Source organism: Pleuronectes platessa, chromosome 21 (assembly GCF_947347685.1).
Source record: "Pleuronectes platessa chromosome 21, fPlePla1.1, whole genome shotgun sequence".
NCBI lineage: Eukaryota > Metazoa > Chordata > Actinopteri > Pleuronectiformes > Pleuronectidae > Pleuronectes > Pleuronectes platessa.
This window is the reverse complement of record NC_070646.1, coordinates 16,474,978-16,498,954: the sequence shown is the minus strand read 5'-3', so window position 1 is coordinate 16,498,954 and position 23,977 is coordinate 16,474,978. Positions and strand designations below refer to the sequence as shown.

The 23,977-nt window shown below is 44.5% G+C and overlaps 1 protein-coding gene across 1 annotated transcript in view; it reads left to right on the top strand.

Moving 5' to 3' along the window:
- Positions 1-23,977, top strand: part of LOC128427308 (dynein axonemal heavy chain 9) — a 116,868-nt gene that overhangs the window by 19,886 nt on the left and 73,005 nt on the right. The window contains exons 24-35 of the mRNA XM_053414395.1: positions 361-516; positions 1,588-1,720; positions 1,796-2,073; positions 2,453-2,583; positions 2,663-2,789; positions 3,275-3,427; positions 3,939-4,064; positions 5,094-5,333; positions 5,551-5,711; positions 13,095-13,251; positions 14,164-14,268; positions 17,391-17,548. Coding sequence (XP_053270370.1) covers positions 361-516; positions 1,588-1,720; positions 1,796-2,073; positions 2,453-2,583; positions 2,663-2,789; positions 3,275-3,427; positions 3,939-4,064; positions 5,094-5,333; positions 5,551-5,711; positions 13,095-13,251; positions 14,164-14,268; positions 17,391-17,548 — 1,925 coding nt within the window. The remainder of the gene's footprint in view (positions 1-360; positions 517-1,587; positions 1,721-1,795; positions 2,074-2,452; positions 2,584-2,662; positions 2,790-3,274; positions 3,428-3,938; positions 4,065-5,093; positions 5,334-5,550; positions 5,712-13,094; positions 13,252-14,163; positions 14,269-17,390; positions 17,549-23,977) is intronic.

Sequence of the window (23,977 nt, the reverse complement as noted above, 5' to 3'; positions counted from 1 at the left end):
AACCCTAACCTCCTCCATGGAGGTAATACTGTCAGTCAGATGGAGACTTGCCTCTTCAACAAACTCATTGTGAAATAATTCCTAGAAGAATCAGGCACATTTAGGGAACTGATATTTATAAATGTGTGACATTTGGTGCAGCTTGAATGAAATTAAGGTTGCAGCACCTTGGCGGAGGTATGTTCTCTATGCAACTGTGTGCGTACCCTTGAGCAAGGCCTCTATGTGTAACTGAATAAATGTCAACTTAGTTAATTTTTAAGGGTAATGAATGAAATTGAAATTAAACCTGAAATTGTGTCTCCAAGCAAAAAACCTCTCAAAAGTCCTTGAATTAATTCCTGCCCTCTGCCCTTCTAGGTTAGAGCGTGGGACGCCTTCACAGGTCTCGACAGCAGGGTGAAAAACCTCCTTGTCTCCCTCCGGGCTGTGGCGGAGCTCCAGAACCCAGCCATACGACTCCGCCACTGGCATCAGCTGATGGCCGCCACTGGAGTCCGCTTCACCATGGATGAGGTTCGCAATCTATTCTTAAAGATACGCAAGACGAGCACTCTGTTGTTGTAATTCTGTTCATTGCTTTGGGTGAATGTGTTTATTGTTGAATTATTAATGCACAACCCAAACATTTTAATATTTGAAACTATAAAAAAGGAAAGTAACAGGGGACAGTTGGACCTGCTTCACTTTTAAGTCTTTACCACCAAACTCTGTTACAAGAGTGGTACCCACACATTTTTTAAATAACTTTTTAATTGTTAGGCACTCGCCATAAATATTTATCCACTGGTTGCAAGGATTTATAACATTGCTGGACTTGGTTTAAAAGTGAAGAGCAGCCATATTTTTCAAGGTTTTTAAAGGTCTTTACGACAGGCTTTTCCTCTGCTTTACACAGCACTTCTCAGGGCTGAATGATGATTAATTTTTTATCTCAACAATCAAACAGCATGTACATTTCATGTCTCTGAAATGACTATCAAAGGATAAGCGGGACAGATGATAGATGGATGAACGTTTCTGTGAAATGAGATATTAAAGGCTCTCTTATGCTAACGTTAGCTCAAGCAGCTACAGTGCAGAGCTCTAACCTATGCCACTGTACGAGTAATACTTGCAGCCTGTGAAATGTAACATGGGGCTATTCTAATATGTCCGTCCACAGTTTCTGAATGTACCAACAACTTTTTCATAGTAATATAATAGATATACAGCCTCCATCATCCTGGCACATATTATATTGTTTCGCTTTGTTTGTTTCTTTTGAGTAAGTCCTGTTTCTGGTTAGTTATTTCACTCAGGTAGTCAGGGAGATGTTTCTGGGTCTGACAGCCCATAACTCTGGCGTGGCGTCCTCCTTATGTGTTGCAAAATGTTGAGATTGGTCCTGTAACACTGGCGCTACTGGGTGCTCTTCCTATGGTCCATAACTTCTTTACCATCCACGCAGTTATGCGTGCTTGTCCCTTATTAAACTGAAACCAGCAATCACAGCCTGTGCTCACCTGTCATATGTTACTAATATTATCCGGTTATGTAATGCAGCCATAATGCAGCCCAAGTACTGATGTCATTTTCTGTGAGCAGGATACCACTCTGGCCGACCTGCTGCAGCTCGACTTGCACTGCTTTGAAGAAGATGTGAGAGGAATCGTGGATAAAGCTGTTAAAGAGATGGGGATGGAGAAAGTTCTCGCAGAGCTCAACACCACATGGAATGGTATGGGAAAGGGACACCTTGTTTAACCAGAATGCAAAGTTTTTCCAGTCGACTGAGTTTATCGATCCCACGCAGGTATGCAGTTCCAGTACGAGCCCCACCAACGCACCCAGGTGCCTCTGCTGCGCACAGACGAGGAGCTCATTGAGACGCTGGAGGACAACCAGGTCCAGCTGCAGAACCTCATGACGTCCAAGTACATTGGGCACTTCCTGGAGGAGGTGTCGTCGTGGCAGACCAAACTGTCTATCGCCGACTCTGTCATCTCCATCTGGTTCGAGGTGCAGCGGACGTGGACCCATCTAGAGAGCATCTTCATTGGCTCTGAGGACATACGCAAACAGCTGCCTGAGGTTACAGACAAACCCCACCACAAACTGATTAGATACATATACACACACACACACACACACACACACACACACACACACGCAATTACTTACAGCTCTAAATTTCAGGTATACATCAGTGAGAAGCTCATATTCATGCAGGGTTAAACCCTTGTGTTGCCATATGAACCCAGATAGCATGGCTGTTATAGCTGTTAATTAGGAATGCATTAATTAGCCCATACTCCCAGTTTAAGAGCTGAGATTACAAAACTATTTTAATTGCTCCCCTGATGTTCGGGCTGTGCTTAACCCAGATGTTTGCTATGAAACCTGTGATTCTCTCGTCTCTCTTGTGGGAACCTAATCCCCTGACCGTGTTCCCTTGTGAAATCCTCTGCAGGACTCCATGCGCTTCGATGAAATTGACACCAGCTTCAAAGAGCTTGCAAACGCATTGCATCAAACTCCCAATGTGGTGGAGGCCACCAATAAACCCGGGCTGTTTGCTACGCTTGAGGACATGCAGAGCAGGTAAGACGTCTTTCTGTTTCTTCTACGTCTGTTATCAGGGGCAGTCTCACAAATACGCTGACTGTATATTTCTCTACAGACTATCTCTCTGTGAAAAAGCTCTGGCAGAATACCTGGACACCAAGCGTCTTGCCTTCCCAAGATTCTACTTCGTCTCATCAGCTGATCTGCTGGACATCCTGTCTAATGGGACCAACCCACACCAGGTGCCTTCACTTATATTTGCCTGAGGGGTTGGCAACAAATTTTATGCTTCAATGTGTTCACAGAGTCAGAAAAAAACTGTATGCCGCACTTTCTACAAGTTACTTTTTAACAGTTTTTAAAACCTTGTTCCACTGCACCATTTGGCTCTCCTGCTGAATGCTGTTGACTTGTGTAGTTCCCACAGTGCCCACACAGGTGCAATGTTACTCATAGTCTTGCAGCCCACATCAACCTCCATCAACAGGACACTGTCTTATGCATTTCCTGCTAGTAGGAATAAATCACTGTAAAGCACAACTTGCCACTAAATCTCTTTAAGAGGAAGTTAGCAGACACGCAGCAGAACACAGGTCCTGCCCTTCTATGAAGAACTCTGAAAAACAGTAATGAAATGTTATTTGTGCAGCGGCAAAGAAAATACCAGTCAGGCCGTGAGCTCAGTGTAAATCGAGCCCGAGCTTAATGTGTCTGTGTGTTTGCTCAGGTCCAAAGGCATCTGTCTAAGCTGTTCGACAACATGGCTAAGATGCGATTTGAAGAGGATGGAGAAGGGAAGCCCACTAAGATTGGACTGGGCATGTCCAGCAAAGAGGAAGAGTACGTCCCCTTTAATCAGCCCTGTGACTGCACTGGACAGGTAAAAGAGACCCGGAAACTTTGTTCCATCTTTAAAATGTTGGTGCCGCAACTTCCAATGACTCATTATCTTTGTCTCTATTAGGCGATAGATTAGAACATTCACTTACCTGCCATTTTCTGTAATGGAAAGACATTGAGGAAAATATGTAGCAAATACAGATATCATATCCCACAATAAGGAAGATTTATTAAATTTAGTCTGTCATTACCCCTCAGGGTTTTTGCATCTCAAAGCCCATAAATCCATTAATTTTCCATTACATCCCATAGTATTTGCCTATGTCCACATTGACTAATGCTTATTAATGACCTCATTACGGTAATGCAGTCAATAATGACCGCATTGTCTGGTGCCTACGTTACAGACAATTCAATATTTTTCTATATTTGTATTCATGGGCCTCTTTTTGTGTGTGTGTGTGTGTGTGTGTGTGTGTGTGTGTGTGTGTGTGTGTGTGTGTGTGTGTGTGTGTGTGTGTGTGTGTGTGTGTGTGTCTGTCTTGTATAAGGTGGAGGTGTGGTTGAACCGGGTGATGGACTCCATGCGCAACACAGTTCGCCATGAGATGACTGAGGCAGTGATCGCCTACGAGGAGAAACCCAGAGAGCAGTGGCTGTTTGATTATCCTGCTCAGGTAAAAACAGGCTCAGTACGCATCGATTTAACTGACGACACTCACTTTGGGGATTTTATATTTAGTCACCTTCTCCAACATCTGATGGATCAGTTCCAAAGTCCCTACTATGTCTCCCATTGACATCTCAACCCAGTCCATACACTGGCTAACGCTTTATACACAGAGTTGAGTATTCTGAACAGTGTAATTACAGATATCGGTGTGCTATATTAATGGAAAACTTTTCGCTTCTTGCAAATATTTTTTATTTGGAAAAGTAAGTATTTGATGCTCTGAATGGCAAAATACATGGTAGAGTAGGGTTGCTAAGTTGTCTCTGAATTTGTTGAAATCTCTTCATGTCCCCATCAAGAAATAGTGTTGTTTGAAAAACTGAAAATATTCAATATATGTGGCCCTATCAGGACGGTAATAAATAGACCAATCACTTAATTTAGAAATGAAATGATTCGCTAGTGCAAAGAAGTATAAACCTCTTCATCAAGCTTGTTGTAGCGAGGGCATGGTGATGAAATAAGGTGGCATAAATGTCCATGTCAACCCTTTTATCTTCTCTCATGTGGATGATGACAGCTGGACACTGTTGGCACGATTTTACTAAGAACATCAAAGTAGGGCTGAGATTAGAAACTGGTCTTTAGTCGGAATTACACCCTCGACAGATTGATGACCAGACCTCTTAAAACATGCCCAGCCCGCCTCATCTTCACTTAAGTTGACTTTTCACACTGATCAGCAAAAGCAGCCCTGGTTGTCAAGAACTAACTTTGCATCTCAGTCCAAATTGTCCCACATACAAACTCTGTGCTCTAAAGGCGAGGGGTTGCCAGTTTTATGTATGAAACACAAGGGCATATTGTGAGACCATATGCTTTGTTGTCTCAGTTCCTACATTTGTTTCACATTTAGATGATTATTTAGTATTATTTATAAACAAGGATAGATCGGGAGAAATTCATGAACACAGCAATCCATCAACATTAAATCCATCACTTCTATTTATACCTTTCGTTGCCTCGGATTCAGGTGGCCTTGACCTGCTCTCAGATCTGGTGGACGTCTGACGTCGGCATGGCTTTCATCCGACTGGAGGAGGGTTATGAAAACGCCATGAAGGAGTACTTCAAGAAACAGGTGACCCAGCTCAACACCCTTATCTCCATGCTGGTTGGCCAGCTCACGCCAGGCGATCGGCAGAAGGTGATGACCATCTGCACTATTGACGTCCACGCCCGAGACGTGGTGGCCAAGATGATCGTACAGAAGGTGAGCAGGAAGCCATAAATCTGGTTAGGAACATACCGTATACAAACTCTTATGCAGACATGACGGCAGCATTTTTCGTGAAGATGTTACCAGTGTGTAATGCTGTCAAGTTATTCAAGCAAGGTTTCTCACCACCATAATTAGAAGGCGGAAAAGCACTGGTTATGTTTGGTAATTTATCAATCTTTGGTACAAATTAGTTTTCTTTTTCTTTAAGGTGGACAATTCTCAGGCGTTTGTGTGGCTCTCCCAGCTGAGACACTGCTGGGGCGAGAAGGAGGGGCATTGTTTTGTCAACATCTGTGATGCCAACTTTACCTACTCGTATGAATACCTGGGCAACACGCCACGACTAGTCATCACTCCTCTGACAGACAGGTATGTTGGTTTCCTTCTTTGGGCCTTTGTAACGACTGAAGGGCAACACAACATGATTGCCTGAAGCTATTTAAATTGACCGTTAGCTTACTGTTGCTACACCAAGCAGTTTCCATTGATAAGAAAATATTAAATTTGATTGTGCATCTGCACCTTTGGTGGAATTATCAAAACTGCCAATTTGCCTGGAGGTAATTCAAAATCCACTCTAAGTACTGTGGGAGCCTGGCTTTGGTGGGTATACAAAACCGGAAAAGAGCGCAGTCACAGGCAGGGGTTGTGGTGAATATAACAAAAGGTTTTATTTATAACTTGAGGGGAAAAGGGAGGAGGGCATCCAAAGGTAACTCAAACATCTTCACCTGGTTGGCAGTTTTCATCTGGGGCTCCGTCGGGCTATTTCTGATCCAACAAGAGAGACAGCATTATTCTTCATGAGAGTAGACAGGCTGGCCTCTTACCCTGATCGTGTTTTGCTGTAAGTGTCTGGTCTCTTTCCTCTGCCGCTCTCACTTCTTTGTTTGGGGTTTAAGATGGCTCCTGATTGCCCGGCTGATTCCCTTCACCTGTGGACAATCAGAGCCACCTGGGAGGGGAGGAGTTCCATATGGTGATCCTGTGGAGTAGTACCGCCCATCCAACACCACACCCCTTGATCTCTCTTGTCTGGCTGTCCTCAGCCATGTGGGGCACTGCTCACCGGCTGGGCCCTCACATACCCCCCTCCTCAGCTCTGAACCACGGTGTGGAACGGCCGACCACAGGCAGTCGTCCCTTCTCGACATGGCATCGGCGTTCCCATGCAGCCTTCCAGCTCTGTGTTCCACTGTAAACTTAAAGTCCTGTAGGTGTAGAAACCAACGGGTTATTCTGGCATTCCTATCTTTGTTGAGGGCCATCCACTTCAATGGGGCGTGGTCAGTGACCAATGTAAACTCTCGGCCCAGTAGGTGATATCTTAGTTTTTCTATTGCCCATTTAACCGCTAGACACTCCTTTTCTATGGTTGCATAATTCTTTTCATGGGGAAGCAGTTTGCGGCTTACAAAGGTTATGGGGTATTCACTTCCATCATGTATTTGGGACAGGACTGCCCCAAGGCCTACCTCTGACGCGTCTGTCTGAAGTACAAACCTCTTGTCAAAGTCGGGGGTGTGTAGCACGGTTTCGCTGCAGAGGGCTTTCTTCAAAGCGTTGAAGGCCAGCTGTGTCTGTTCCGTCCACTTCACCCGGTTGGATGCACTTTTGCTTGTCATTTCATGTAAGGGGGCCGCTAAAGAGGCAAAGTTAGGAATGAATTGTCTGTAATACCCAAATAACCCTAGAAATGTTCTCACCTGGCGTTTGGTCTGGGGTTGGGGCCAGGTTGTCATTGCATCCACCTTCTTGACTTGGGGTTTCACGTTTCCTCGTCCGACAGTGTACCCCAGGTAATTCGCCTCCTCCGACGCGAGGGAGCACTTTGCAGGGTTGGCTGTCAATCCAGCCTCTCGTAAGGCCTGGAGAACAGCTGCCAGGTGCTTCAGATGGTTCTCCCATGACGTGCTGTGGATAACAATGTCGTCCAGGTACGCCGCAGCGTAGGCCTGGTGTGGCCGGAGCACTTTATCCATGAGCCTCTGGAACGTTGCCGGGGCTCCATGAAGACCAAACGGGAGGACTCGATAGTGGAAGGCCCCGTCTGGCGTTGAGAAGGCCGTCTTCTCCCTTGCTTGTGGGGTGAGTGGAACCTGCCAATATCCTTTGGTTAAATCTAGCGTGGAGATGAACCGGGCAGGTCCTAACCTCTCAACCAGCTCATCTACCCGGGGCATAGGGTATGTGTCAAACAGAGAAATCTCATTTAACTTTCTATAGTCATTGCAGAACCTAATGCTGCCATCCGGCTTCCCAACAAGGACTATAGGACTGGACCAGGCACTGTGTGACTCCTCCACCACCCCAAGGTCAAGCATTTTCCTCACCTCGTTTCTGATGGCCTCCCGTCTGGCCTCTGGGATTCGGTATGGTCGTAGCCTTACTATCTTTCCCGGCTCTGTTCTGATATCATGGGTGATGGCTGTTGTTCAACCTGGGGCCTCAGAGAAGAAGTCTCTGTTTCTTTCGAGTAGTTCTCGGATGTCTTGTCCTTGCCTGGATGACAGCTGGTCACTCATGTTCACTGGCGGGAGGACCTGGGGAGGCAGGTTAGCTAGCAGGACATTAGAGGGGACAGGGAGAGGTTCATGCCATGGCTTCAGCAAATTTACATGGTAAAGTTGTTGGGCTTTCCTACGGCCTGTCTGCCGTACACGGTAATTCACAGGCCCCACCCTTTCCAGTATTTCACAAGGCCCTTGCCACTTGGCCAAGAACTTGCAGTCATTCGTTGGAAGTAAAACCATTACCTTGTCTCCTGGTTTGAACTCTCACCTGAGCTCTCCGGTTGTAGACCTGGGCCTGCTGCGCTTGGGCTTGCTGCATGTGCTCCCGAACTAAGGGCCAGACTTGGGTCATTCTGTGGTGCATTTGTTCCACGTGCTCCACGATGCTGCGCTGGGTGGACGGCTGCTGTTCCCAGGCTTCCTTGGCCACATCCAGCAAGCCCCAGGGTCTCTGACCGTACAGAAGCTCGAATGGTGAAAATCCTGTGGAACCCTGGGGTACTTCCCGTATAGAGAACAGGATGTAAGGCAGCAGTTGGTCCCAGTTCTTACCATCAACATCGATAACCTTGCGCAGCATTTGTTTTAGGGTTTTGTTGAACCTCTCTACAAGTCCATCTGTCTGAGGGTGATAGACGGAGGTTCTGATTTGTCTCACCTTTAGACTTCGGCACAGACATTTCATCACATTGGACATAAAGCAGGACCCTTGGTCTGTCAGGATTCCATCCGGCAGGCCCACTCTACTGAAGAGCAGAAACATCTCTCTGGCGACCACTTTCCCAGTAGCAGACCTTAGAGGAATTGCCTCCGGGTAACGGGTTGCGTAATCCAGTATAACTAGAATATAGCGGTGGCCACGGCTAGACTTCGGTAAGGGTCCAACTATGTCCATGCCAATCCTGCTAAAGGGTGTTTCAATAATTGGCAGGGGTATCAGAGGACTTCGGTACTCTACCTTTGGGGAGTTGATTTGACACTCAGCACAGTGTCGGCAGTACTCCTCCACGGCCCTTTTGACTCCCGGCCAGTAGAAACGGCTGAGGACACGTTCATACGTCTTCTCCCTCCCTAAATGTGCCCCTAGTAAGTGGGAGTGGGCTAGGTACAACACTTTTGAAGCATAGTCCTTGGGGATAAGCAACAGTTCACAGATATCAGAGTTTTTCTTAGTTACCCGGTATAACAGCATATTCTTGACCATGAAATGTGGAAAAGACACTTGACTCACCCCAGCCTGCTTTTGACCCTCTATTACTTGGACGTCCCTCCAGGCTTGGGTCAGGTTGGGATCCTGCAGCTGGGCCGAGCCGAATTGTCCTTGTCTGAGACCTCCCTCCATATCAACTTCTGGAAATTGAGAGAACAATTCATCTGATTGTATGTCTTCCAGGGGCTCCACCTCACATGCCCGTTCAGGGTCTGTTGCTGTGGTCTGGGTGTGGGCGGCTTCCTCCCTTTCGTCATTAGTATCTTCTGCAGGGCTGCCATCGGGGGATACTGCTGCCCAGGCGGGCTGAGCTACAGAAGACTTTCCCCTCTTCACCGGCCGTTTCCTGGTTCGCCGTTTTTGGTCCCTTGCCCCACTGGCCAGTAGCGGGAGAAGAGGGGGCTGTCCCGGCCGAAAAGTACAGGAACCGGCAGTTGCTGGACGACTCCAACCTGTAGAATGAATTGTCCTCGAGGAGTGATCACTTTGATTTTGGAGGTCGGATACTTCCGGGTATCCCCATGGATGCAGGACACAGCCATCTCCTCACCCCAGGGTGCACTGGCAAATTGTGGTTGAACGAGAGAGACCATACTTCCGGAGTCTAAGAGGGCCTCAGTGTCCTTCCCCGCAATCTTTACCGGAAACTTTGGGGCTGGTGCTCCCTCATGGGCCCAACAGGTAGTGAGGTGGTGGCAGTAGAGACCCTTGTTATCGCTAGACCCGGCTGTCGGCATTGGCTCATCCCGACCCGGACACTCTCTGGCTAGGTGTCCCTCTTTGCCATAGGAAAAACATCGTGGGATTGGAGGAGGCCACTGGGTTCGTTTTGCAGCTGGTCTGGTCCAGGCAGGGGACATTCGGGCTGGTGGGGAACTGACAGCTTTGCCTACCATCTCTCTCTCTGCTTTGGCTTTAGAATAGTTTGGCCTGTTATTTTCTGGCTGCATCAGACTAGCCATCACCCGGTGATTTTCTAATAAGGCTATTAATGTGTCCACATTGGAAGGCCCCTGCTGGGCGACATACCTCTTGACATCATTTGGCAAGCCTCGTGTACACCTGTCAATCACCACTCTGTCCACTATGGGCGGCCCTTCTGCTTCTTCCAGCCAACTCCTGGTGTGACGGACTAGCCCCATCACCTGTGCCCGGACGGGGAGAGCAGGGTCGTAGCTCCAGTCATGCACTCGCTGTGCCTTGGCGGGGAGGCTAAGTCCATATTGAGCTAGGATGGCAGTCTTTATTTTATCAAAACTCACAGCATCTGCAGCTGAAAGATCCGGACAGGCTTTCTGAGCTTCACCGGTCAGGAAAGGCATCAGGATGTTTGCCCAGTCTGTTTTTGGCCATTCCTCTCTAATTGCTGTCCTTTCAAACAGTGCCACATAGGTCTCGACGTCATCATCTGGTGTCAGTTTAGTCAGCAACTCTCCTGGCTTCCGCTCTTCCGATTTTCCTGTAGCTCTACACAGCTCTACTTCAGCTGTCTGCAGAGTGGCTTGTGAGGCCAGAATGGCTCTCAAGATCTCCTCCATGTTCGACCTTCTCTTCTGATCCGACGTGCTCTATTTCAATTCTGTATACCCACTGATAGCGAGGACTCAGAAGGCCCACATTCTCCACCATATGTGGGAGCCTGGCTTTGCAAAAGCAATCAGTGGGTATACAAAACCGGAAAAGAGAGCAGTCACACGCAGGGGTTGTGGTGAATATAACAAAAGGTTTTATTTATAACTTGAGGGGAAAAGGGAGGAGGGCATCCAAAGGTAACTCAAACATCTTCACCTGGTTGGCAGTTTTCATCTGGGGCTCCGTCGGGCTATTTCTGATCCAACAAGAGAGAGACAGCATTATTCTTCATGAGAGTAGACAGGCTGGCCTCTTACCCTGATCGTGTTTTGCTGTAAGTGTCTGGTCTCTTTCCTCTGCCGCTCTCACTCCTTTGTTTGGGGTTTAAGATGGCTCCTGATTGCCCGGCTGATTCCCTTCACCTGTGAGGGACAATCAGAGCCACCTGGGAGGGGAGGAGTTCCATATGGTGATCCTGTTGAGTAGTACCGCCCATCCAACACCACACCCCTTGATCTCTCTTGTCTGGCTGTCCTCAGCCATGTGGGGCACTGCTCACCGGCTGGGCCCTCACAGTACATAACAACAGTCTATTTGTGTTGTTAAGAACTGAGCAGAAGATGGAACTCTTGATTTGAATCATTACTTACACCCACAGCTCCGTTTGGGCTCTGTTCCAACAGGTTGTTTATGCACATGCATGTGTTTCTGCAGTATTCCTGATAAAGTTTGAACTACACAGAGATGAATACCTGCCTCCCAGAGCCCTTTGGCAAACTGCTGCGTTTGACTGTGCGGTTTTCCAGGTTGACCAGTATTCCCTTTGAAGCTTGAACAAAGCACAAACAATAGGCTTTGATGGCTGGATCAGCGTACATGTAGCGAGACTCCACCATATGGTGGATGCCCTCACTGGGACCCGCTTAGACTCACATAGTTTGCCATTGGCTTTCATTTCAACAATGGACCACAGACCAAGGGAGCTGGGTGTCAAATCCTTTAATCCATGACTTGAGAAAACAGATAAAAAACATGTTTGCTCCACAATATTGTTACACGGCTTTCTTTGCAATGGAGTCGGCAACAGAAGAATTCATCTTGGTGCTGTCAAGTGAAAACCTGACATCACAGTATCTGAAAATGAAAACCTTGTTTCAGGTTGCTTGACAGTGTGGATGTCTGAGTGCATCCTAAAGGATTTTAAATGGTCAGGGTTACAAAAGACGGGAATAATGCCTCTGACGAACATTCTCATCACCTTTAACATGCATGTTCGTCCAGACCCATATTATATACTATTACTACTATCTTATGAAGAATTTCAAGGAGACAGCATCTAAACTATTGTAATAATGTGGTCACCGTCCTCTTCTGTTGCTGAGCTATGATTGTTGAATTATGACAAGAAAAGTGTTTCTGACAAACATTAAGATGTCACTATGATGAAGTGATTGTTTGTTTCTTTGATGGGGAGGCTGCTCACTAATTAGATCAGACTGAAACTGTAGCTAGTTTTTACAAGGCCTGTGTGTGCTTGTTAATGACTGAACGACTATACCTAGTGTGGCATGTTCACCTTCTGCAGCAGTATAATTAGGCTAAAGGAATTACTGGTGCTAATCTATAACAGCAGGAATGTTATCAGCACAATGTTAGCATTCGCTCAATACTTACTGCAGGAACTCCAAAGCTGCACCATTATGCAAAATGGCAGAATTGTTATTCCCAGACAACACACACAAACACACAAACACACACACACACACACACACACACACACACACACACACACACACACACACACACACACACACACACACAGAGGGACTGAAGAATGGAAGTAGATTGAGTCAGACCAACAGACTGATGTACAGCTGCTCCTTTTAAAAACACTGTAATAGGACGAGTCACCTTTTCACGGCCACCCAGTTTAGTTTCACTCTCTTGTCTCCTCTCTGGCTTTAGTTATTGTGTACAGAAACATCCTCATCCAGCCTCCTCAACGAATAATAGTGAGATATTTGGCCATATTTCAAGGGATGGCCATAAAGCCTGTTGGCACTGGTAACCGAATGATACACCGTACACAGATGGCATCATTTGTCTTCTCTGAAGCCTCTCTCTCCCCTTATGCTTTCCAATATTTCCCCCTTCCATACATCATCTATTAACCAGCAGCTCATTAAATCATTTTCCTTTGCCTTCCTGGCTTTAGGTTAATATTTCTTACAGTATATACCCAGAAGATAACACAACATTTAACACAGCTATAGAGGTCCCTGTGTAGTCAAGGTCCCCACAGTGAGTGAGTGAGTGGAGTGAAGGATCCTCGTCCTGATGTCTTTAAATGGAAGAACAGCCAACTGAATCAGTCAAAGACCTCCTCTTTGCTAGCTGTCATATCAACAGGCATGTGTGTGTGTGTGTGTGTGTGTGTGTGTGTGTGTGTGTCTTTAGATGCTACATCACCCTGACCCAGTCCCTGCACTTGACCATGAGTGGCGCTCCAGCAGGTCCCGCTGGCACAGGCAAGACCGAGACGACCAAAGATCTGGGCCGAGCTCTGGGCATCATGGTCTACGTATTCAACTGCTCTGAGCAGATGGACTACAAGGTGAGCTGCTGCAAACACTCACATGAGTGCACTCACAGCATGTTTCTTTTCATCTCTGCCTTTGTCAGCGATGTGGTTTGCATTTGTCATTAATGTTGACAACCTTCCTTCACGTTCCTCCTCTTTTCATCTTCCTCCTTTTCATCTACCGTTTGAGAAGAGCTGATCAGTTAAACTCTGATTGTTATTTCTCCTGTAATGCCCTCTCCGTATCCAGCCTCCACCTTGTGTTATTATGCACACTTGTACACTCTAATTCTCACACTTTCTGCATATAAAGCGGTCATGGGAGACATAAACATAATCTTGTGATGCAGCTTGCTCCTGCTTCCCCCAGACGGGGGCATTATTACAGTATAGAGGTGTACAGCACCCCAGGCTATACCCACTGCAGCAAGGTGTCAGAGAGAAGTGCTAATATACTCCAGGAGGAACACAGGCTTCAGAGCCTCGCAGTGTTACTCATACTGTGTTATGCACACGCACACATACGGAATGGATCAATCCTCCAGTCAGCTCCGGTTTGCGTCAGAGAAGGTTTCCTTGGCCCTGTAATTGGAGAGAAAAGTCAGCTGCCGGCTTCATCCTGGTCCAGCTGCTCTCCTAAGGGCTGTTCACCTGCTCTCAAGTAGAGAAGAAAGCTAAATTGTGGGTGGTAGACTATTTGGCCTTTCCCGTTTTGCCATCAGGGCCCTGTTTTGTATCCTCCTGTTATTATTCGCCTACTCTCAGGCTGCTGTGTTGCTGCAAAGAATGTTTCTCCCATATATCTTCTGACTAATTGGTGATATGTCTCTGTCTGCTTTGCCACATGCCTTATCGCGCGGTCGGACCAGGTCTCCCATCAGCGAGCCTAACAGACCGACTTCCACTGTGTCAATCTGAATGTCTTTGTCTTTCTGTGTCCACCAGTCCTGTGGGAGCATCTACAAAGGCCTGGCTCAGACGGGGGCATGGGGCTGCTTTGACGAGTTTAACAGGATCTCCGTGGAGGTGCTGTCCGTGGTGGCCGTACAGGTAAGAACAAGTCCAGTTCTCCTCCCTCCCGAATCCCTTTCAGAGAAATCATTGCGTGTATGCACCCTCAATATATGGAGCTTAAATGTTTCTTAAAATGTTTCATTTTATTTGAGGGGGGGTCCATCCTTATCAAGTTGTGGTCAAAATAAGCCTTTGAAAACAGAGTCGAGGAAGTGAATAGCCTCTTCATCACCCATCGCATGCGTAAATTGCTTCAGCTATAAGACTAATTCACCAAAGCTGGCACCTTTGGACCCCAGAGCCTCTCTGTAATTGGAGGCTTCTCTGATCTGATTTGAGGGTGGAGGATGGAAACCACTTTATTGCTCACCTGTCGTGCTGGTCATGATCTCCTCTCTCTTACAATAGCATTTCGCCACATAATTTAGCCAAATTAATATTTGCTCAGTTCTCTGAGCACAACCCTGATTTGTAAATATGTACAAATACCTTGTACTTTGTTAACGTTTTTTGCTTTCAAATGAATCATGTTGGTAAAGTAGGAAGCTCTGTTGTGATTGGCTGACAGAAAAAAAGTTCAGACTGAACCTTGAAGCAACTCGTCATAGAAACAGACCAATATTTTTATATTTAATTCTATTTGGTATTTGTTGTATCTTGAAATGGATCAAAATACAACCGATAGACACGCAGCTGAGTCTTTGGGATACTGTTTGGTTAAACAGAAACAAAACATTACTATAATCACATCTATGACAGAACAGAAAGAAATTCAGTCATGTAGTAATGAACTGAAGTGAAAATCCGCCTAAAATTATTTTTATGTACACAATTAAATAACTTCTAAGTATCTGGCAACAGTGAATGAGAACAGTTTACAAAAGTGATCTCGATCTTAGCTTATTTGAGCCTCTGTAAAAGTATTACCTGGGTTTCTGTAGAGTGCATATAGCTCAGCCAAGGCCCAACAGTCCCCCTATGAATTCACTAGATCTGAAAATTTTGCAAAACTCCCTCTCACTATGCTAACGAAAGATCAAAAAAATGTTTGTGGATCTACTCCCAGATCTGGGCCCTGACCCACAGCACATCCTTCCACCATGTTTCATCTAGTCCGTCCTCTAGTTTTTACATAATCCTTCTGACTAGCAGACAAACAAAGACAGACAATAACTGCCTTTTCGGACGTAATAAAGTTTAAAGAAGACAAAGCTAGTGAAAACAGCGTGGTGATTGGCGTTAATAGATGTTTTCCTCTGCTGAATGTGTAAACAGGTCACAGACTTGTGAGTCACATTACTGTTTTGTACAGTTAATGTTGCGTGATAAAAGTTAAGAGGATTAAAGTCTGCGCTTCCATGCAAGTTATATCATTACCTCTGAATGAACTGCAGAGTGTTCATTCTCCTCTTATGTCTCCACTTCATGCACAGTGACAAATTAAAAAAGTTTTAAAAAGCTTCATATTCTCCACACTCGCAGTAGTGTACACCCTGGGCAACCTGTAGCAGCTAGCCCTTTGATTATGTACCTCTTTAGAGAAATCAGTCATATTCTCTGTGTTTCAGCTGATGCTAGCTTTTCTGCTATCTTGCATTCAGTTATCCCGGATCAAACAGATCCTCTCTCTGTGCTTTCAGGAGTCCCGCTGGTGTTTTCATATCCTGCAGGCTGTTGCCCCAGACACTATTGCCATGCATGGGCAATACTGCTAAAGTAAAAATGTGTACAGTTGAGAAGGAGGCTGATTATGGCCGTGATGATAATGGAAATAAAGTTTCTCAAAGGATCATTATTCATTGCTAGAATGACCCGTCACCTTTCTTGTCTGTCCTTTCTCTCTCTCTCGCTCTCTCTCTGTCTCTCTCTCTCTCTCTCTCTCTCTCTCTCTCTCTCTCTCTCTCTCTCTCTCTCCACCTGTGTTAGCTTTCCATCCTCTTAAAGGATGGAAAGCTAACACAGGTGGCAGGACCAGTTCTATGTTAAATAAATCATGGACAAACAGAAGGCTGTCATACGGAACTACATGGAGATAAATTGGTGAAGTTCTGCCTCTTCTGCAGTCAGAGCTGCCCCTGAATTGTGATGCTGCTAGTTCCAGTCTGTACATTCATGGAGACAGCAAAGAGATGGGCCACATCCCAGTGGATCCCACCTTTCAAAACTCTGTCTGTTCATGAATTTCTCTAAAATGTGCTTCCTCTGTTTAACTTCCCTTCATATCCCTGTAGGACGACAGTGGTGGGCTGCTGTCATTTCACATAAAAAGTCCCACTGAAGTTCTCATGGAAACTTTTATTGCCTTTTTGTGCTGCAGCTGCGCTGTTTGTTTTTGCATTTGCATTTGTCCTCTCCCTGTTGTGCTAGTGTGACTGAGCGATCTGTAGCCGAGTACTCATCCATGAAGAGATGTTCCTCCTCTTTCCAGCTGTCGACTCGCTACGCTCCTTTACCACATGCATGTAAAATCCATAAAGCCTCTTACAGGCCGGGAGTCAGAGTTTTAGACCCAAAGTAACACGCACACGCACAAAAAGTTAATTTCTGATATCTCATTCAATCATTATGTAGACAAACGGAGCCTTGGCAGTTCATCCATCCAGTAAACCCTGGCTGATAGCACGCCCATACTGCGTGCTTGAAAAAAAGGTGTATGCTGCGTAACAATCTGACAGACTGTAACTAATAGACTCTGGTGATTGCTGAGTGATGTTAACGATATGTTGATGTACTCAGTGGGTCTTGCCTGGTTAAATAAATGTTAAATTAGATAAATACAAAATTGAAATAGTTTCGATGAATCCAAATGTCAGACAAACAAAGTTAAAGTATTTAGCAGCGGATAGTATTTTTGGTGGGTGGGTGGAGACCACAACCTAGAAAAAACGAGTAAATGTGCGATAACAATCTGACAGGCTGATACTGGTTTGTGCTACTATTATGTAATATTATGTGATGTTGGTGGGCTGACATGCTAAGCCTAGATTGCAGACATGCTAACTGACAGACATGCCTATCATCAGCATGTTCCCATTGTCATTGCGTGTTTACTAATGAAAAAAGCACCGCCGTGCCAAGATAAAGTATAGTAGTACTACCGGCTATCCAGTAAACCCAGTAGTGACAGTTCATTGTGTTTCTTTTCTATTCATGTGAAGGTCAAGAGTATCCAGGATGCCATTCGCGATAAGAAGAAGAGATTTAACTTCATGGGAGAGGACGTGAATCTTTGCCCGACTGTCGGCATCTTCATCACAATGAATCCCGGCTACGCTGGCAGGACTGAGCTTCCTGAGAACCTGAAGGCTCTGTTCAGGTGAGCAAAACTACTCTCAGTTCTCTCATCAGCTATCTACTGCTATCTGTCACTCATGTGATTATCCAGACAAATTTAAATTAGATACATTTTAAAGAATTGATATGATTCAAACTAAAACATTGTAACTGTCTTTGAAAGTATAATTTTGCAGTTTTTGAACTTGCCCTGTGAAAGACTTCTGACCTGAGGTAGATCTCTTGATAATTATAAACTAGTATAGTTTCTGATTCCTCATAACACTTGACAAGGCTTAAGTCACTTCACCATTGATAACGAGGTGCATGATTGAAATATCTCAATTATTATTTGATTGATTATTATTACAGATATATGATGTCTTTCTTTTACTTACTTTACTTATGTCTACATCTGCTCAATGTCATAAAGAAGCTTATTTTCTTCACCGGACAAACTCTAGTAGCGCTGTTGATGCTTCAAAAGAGAAATTTCACCAGTTTCATACATCAAATTCTGTGTCTAGATATGGCAGTGTACTTACTCTGATGGTTTTTTAAAGCCTCTCCAGAGAGAGCAGTGACAAAATCTCATAAATATCCTCAAGTGTTGTCACTTGAACATGAACATGGCAAAAAACTTTGCTGCCATGAAGTTAAAAAGTTTAGATCTTAACAGAATTCTGTCATCTCCTGCTCATCTGCATTGAGTCTCAATGTTCAGTTCATTTACATGACAAAATAAGGATATAGTGACTCTTTCTTTGCCCAAGATACAGATTTGAAGAACTATTGACACTGAGGTCTGTGAAGTGTTTCAGGGCAGACGCAGACGTCAGTAATTTCAAAACCTGGACAAATGAAACCATGTCATTTGAGTGAACCAACCCTTCAACATTTTCAAGAATTTCTAATGAACCAACTTTACTGTAATTAAAATCATATTGTCACCAGGACCTTCCTGTTTTTGAGAACAAATGTAGGTTATAAGTAAACTGACTATTTATTATCATACAAAAATAAATAAATGCAGTAATAATTTTAACACTAGGGCTATGTTGTAGCACTGACAGGCCCGAGCACCCTCTCACGTGCCTGTTGCGGACGCTGGAGAGAGTGATCGATGACCAAGCGCACGTCTCCGCGTTGCATGCGTGTTGTGCACTGCGGCAAGGATAAACGCTTCTCTTCCAGCCAGTTGGATAATGCAGAGTGGATTAACAAAGTACTTCCTGTTTCATGGCGAATCAGTAGGTGGCACTATGACACTGAGGAAATATTGACACATAGAGCTGTTCAGGCTTGGACTATTATCAGGAGACAGAAGTTTGGTAATGGTAGGGCAATGCAATGTGGAGTAATGACAACATCGTGTCCTTTGGCCAAGGACTATCCTTTGCCGCACATCAATGTTTACACGGTTTGAGGAAATGTTAAAATTCTGACCATGATCCAATGACTTGCCTGAGCTCTTTTGAGCATGATATTGTAAAGCAGCCAGGAGCATTTCATCAAAGTATAAAACATGTCACTTCCTGTAGCCACCAGGGGGCGCTGTGTTTTCAAGTCATAATTTATGTGTAAATGTCATCAAGCCGGGACTCTTGTCTTACATGTCTAGTTTGGACTTGATTGGACCATGTAGGTCCGAGATACAGAACCTCCTGTTTTGATGGCGTTTAATCAAACTTTGACGCCACGCCACGGTCACACGGTGTGACAACAAAGGATCTATAAATCTGTTTTTATCTCCACCTTGTTGTGATGACACTCATCTCAATTTGAAGTTGATCTGATGAACTCCCTGGGACAAGTATGTCAAAGTAAAAATGGGGAATATGGTAAAAATGGCCACTATATGGAAATGGCCGGCTTCCTGTGTTGTTTTTCATAATGCCCTATGAGACTTTTTTTTTTATAACTGGTCGCAATACATCTGTGTTCCGATTTTGGTGAAGATCGGTCAAAGGGAAAGCTAGGGGCTGGTTCCAGGGGGCGCTGTTGAGCCATTTTGTCACGCCCAATTCAAATTACTCCAGGATACTAAAATATCCGTAGACCTTGAATTTCCTGAAAAGTTTCATTACTTTTTGAGCATGTCTAAATCTTTAAATTTCATTAGGGCCTCGCACCGTTCGGTGCTCGGGCCCTAATCATAATATTTCAGTATATCATCCTCAATTCTTATTTCGGTGAAAATTTGTGTAGAAAGTGCTCGTCTTGATTTCCGTGCCGGCACTTTTTGCGGCGAATCTGCTATCAGGGAAGTTAGGAGACAAGGATCAAAAGCAGCAAGAATGGTGAAAAAATATGAGGATAGAGATAAGATGGAAATAGATGTCCCGTCTCCCTTTAGTCGTCATGGGGTATGACTCAACAACAAGATGAACAAACTATATCTGTAGTTTTCAGCCGCCATCTTAGTTACTGTCACCTCCCCCAGTCTGTCCCCCACCACGCCCCAAACTACCCCGAAACTCAAGACCAGCCAGGTGAGATGACAGCTCACCAAAAACAGGATGAAAAAGACTAGAGGTCCGGACAACATGGACCCCGAGGTCTTCAAGGTGTGTTTGGAGCAGCGGTCAGGTGTGTTTCTACATCTATACAACCTCTCTCTGAGGCTGCCCAAGATCTGGAAGATATTCTGCATTGTCCCTGTGCCCAAGACGGAGCGTCCCAGTGTCTGTCCTCGGGCCCAAAGAATGGAAAAATTGCACATGAACACAACTCTGATCCCAACTCTATATTGCCTTTTTTTTTTTTTAAATAGCCTTGTGTATATATAGAATTATCCCAACTTTTGTATATATTTCTATATTTACTCATAATTTTGTCATACTATATGACATACTACATTTTAGACCTACGGATGCACGAGTTCCAAACCCACTAAGCGAAGTAAACTGAACATCTAGTATTCATTCTAACATCATCAAGGCAGAATATTAATTCCAGTACTCTATCACAGACAAATTAATATACTGGTGGCATAGTGAACAGCTTTAAGTAGCACTCTATATCTCCACTCAGATTTCCATGGCTGTGCCTAAACAAAGGTCAACAAAAATTCTTCAAGTTTATGTTTCCTTGAAAAACACACAAAATCTGTATGAATTAAAAATAACGCTATCTATATCTATGTAGATATAGATGTAGATATCAGTGTCTGTATATTTGTATTTGCATGTGTGCAGGCATACAGCTGATTAATGTATTTTATGTAGGGATATGGCTGTGTAAACTTAATACATTTTAAATTGATAAAAAAATTGATATCCACAAACATTTTATAGAAGAGAATAAAATGTGATATATATAGAGTCTGATATATGCATACCAGGAAAACAACGAGAACCAAACTGGTGGTGCATGCACAGGCCTAAACTGTGGTTCCTAGACTCTTACATGTGTACATCTGGAACCGTTCTCCGGCTCTGCAGGAGGATGTATCTGATACACTTTCTTTTCTGCTGTTGCATTTGTGAATTTCCTCTATGGAGGATAAATTAAGGTTCATCTTATCTTACCGTATCTTAAATACATCAAAATGTGCAAGACATTTAGTTTTTTATAGTTTTATTTGGTGCGATACTATCAATGTGAGGACATTATTTTTATTTGTATGATGTTTTGAAATCAAATTGTAAATCCCTCCATTAACCTTGACAGTCCTCACAGCAGGTGAAGACGATATAAAGAAAGTAAATTCAGCTCAGTTGCTGGGGGATGTCAGCGCCGCTAACTTCCGCCTCCTGCACAACCACTCAAGGTGACGGACTCTCTTACACGATGAAGCATTCTTTGGTTTCTCTGTCTTCTAAGGCAGCCCCGTCTCCTTGGGTTTGGGATCAGGGAGAACATTGGAGAGAACCTCTTCCTCAGTGATCTCAGTTCTGGAAACATAAGGTTTATATCTTTGGAAGACCTCATCAGAAGTAACCCTGAACTTCTCCAGATTTTTTAGGAGAACATTCTTCTTCTCCTTCTCCTCCCGGAGCTCGGTGTTTAACTTCTCCTGATTGGTTGCATGACTTTGGTAGACCTCGCGACAAGAAGCTTTGAGCTTTTCCAGCTCTTCTTGGAAATCGTTCTTCTTCTTTTTCTCCTCCTGAAGCTCGGTTTTCAACTTCTCCTGGTTGGTTGTATGACTTTGCCAGACCTTGTGATAAGAAGCTTTGAGCTTTTCCAGCTCTTCTTGGAGACCGTTCTTCTTCATCTTCTCCTCCTGGAGCTCGGTCTTGAACTTCTCCTGGGTGGTTGCATGACTTTGGCAGACCTCGTGATGGGAAGCTTTGATCTTTTCCAGCTCTTCTTGGAAATCGTTCTTCTTCTTTTTCTCCTCCTGAAGCTCGGTTTTCAACTTCTCCTGGTTGGTTGTATGACTTTGGCAGACCTTGTGATAAGAAGCTTTGAGCTTCTCCAGCTCTTCTTGGAAATCGTTCTTCTTCTTCTTCTCATCCTGAAGCTCGGTTTTCAACTTCTCCTGGTTGGTTGTATGACTTTGCCAGACCTTGTGATAAGAAGCTTTGAGCTTCTCCAGCTCATCTTGGAGATCGTTCTTCTTCTTCTTCTCCTCCTGGAGCTCGGTGTTGAACTTCTCCCGATTGGTTGCATGACTTTGGCAGACCTCGCGACAAGAAGCTTTGAGCTTTTCCAGCTCTTTTTGGAAAACGTTCTTCTTCTTCTTCTCCTCCTGAAGCTCGGTTTTCATCTTCTCCTGATTGGTTGTATGTCTTTGGCAGACCTCGTGATAAGAGGCTTTAAGCGTCTCCAGCTCTTCTTGGAAAATGTTATTTTTCATCTTCTCCTCCTGGAGATGGCTTTTGAACTCCTCCATGTTGGTTGTATGACTTTGGAAGACCTCGTGGTGAGAAGTTTTGAGCTTCTCCAGCTCTTTTTGGATAACGTTCTTTTTCATCTTTTCCTCCTGGAGCTCGGTGTTTAACTTCTCCTGGTTGATGGCAACACTTTGCCAGACCTCGTGATAAGAAGCTTTGAGCTTCTCCAGCTCTTTTTGGAAATCGTTCTTCTTCTTCTTCTCCTCCTGAAGCTCGGTTTTCAACTTCTCCTGGTTGGTTGTATGACTTTGCCAGACCTTGTGATAAGAAGCTTTGAGCTTCTCCAGCTCTTCTTGGAGATCGTTCTTCTTCATCTTCTCCTCCTGGAGCTCAGTCTTGAACTTCTCCTGGGTGGTTGCATGACTTTGGCAGACCTCCTGATGAGAAGCCTTGAGATTTTTCAGTTCTTCTTGGAGAACGTTCTTCTTCTTCTTCTCTTCCTGGAGCTCGGTGTTTAACTTCTCCTGATGGGTTGTATGACTTTGGCAGACCTCGTGATAAGAGGCTTTGAGCGTCTCCAGCTCTTCTTGGAAAATGTTATTTTTCATCTTCTCCTCCTGGAGATGGCTTTTGAACTCCTCCATGTTGGTTGTTTGACTTTGGCAGACCTCGTGGTGAGAAGTTTTGAGCCTCTCCAGCTCTTCTTGGAGAATGTTCTTCATCCTCTTCTCCTTCTTGAGCTCGGTGTTGAACCTCTCCTGATAGGATGCATGACTTTGGCAGACCTCGTGACAAGAAGCTGCGAGATTCTCCAGCTCTTCTTGGAGAGAGTTCTTCATCCTCTTCTCCTCCTGGAGCTCGGTGTTGAACTTCTCCTGATTGGTTGCATAACTTTGGCAGACCTCGTGATGAGAAGTTTTTAGCTTATCCAGCTCTTCTTGGAGAACGTTCTTTTTAGTCTTCTCCTCCTTGAACTTGGTGTTCTCCTTGGCCAGCAGGTCTATTAGGTGGCTTAGTTGTTGAGACATAAAAAAAGAGTTCTGTAGAATCGTTTCTGGGTCTTGAATAGTCCCCATGTTTTGGTGAGAAAAACCTTCCATCACTGGTTGAATCTATTAGTAAATAGAAAGTTAGAATTATTCTGGACAGATTTCTTAGTCAGTTAAAGTTTATCCCCTTATTCTTATTTTGCTATAAAGGACCTATCAATGGAACCTTTAAGATCAAGGAGCATGAGCCTTCAATATATAGAACATTGAACGTATCTTAATGATCTTAATGAGTCCTTTTCCTTTACATGTATTTTTGGGTCTTTTTATAATCTTTATATTTATGTTTTTATAGGACATAGGCTTAGTTGTGAAAGGGGAACAGAGAGAGTTGGGGAGGACATGCATAAATGGCCGCAGGTTGGAGTCTAACGCTCGTCTAACGCGCGTCTGCGGGTTGAAGGCTTTCCTCTTTGGGGCAGCAGCTCTACCAGGTGGCTAAATGCCACCCAAAACAATTCTCTTCTTCCTTTTCATTCCATTTATTCCTTGATTTCTTTACTTTTACATGTTTCCTTTTAAAGTCATATTTCATCACAAAATGCAAAAATCTAGACTAATAATCTTGGAGTTCAGCATTCCCCTAAATGTATTATTATTCTACTCAAGATCCATGAATTATTCTCTGTGAAATCAGTGAAA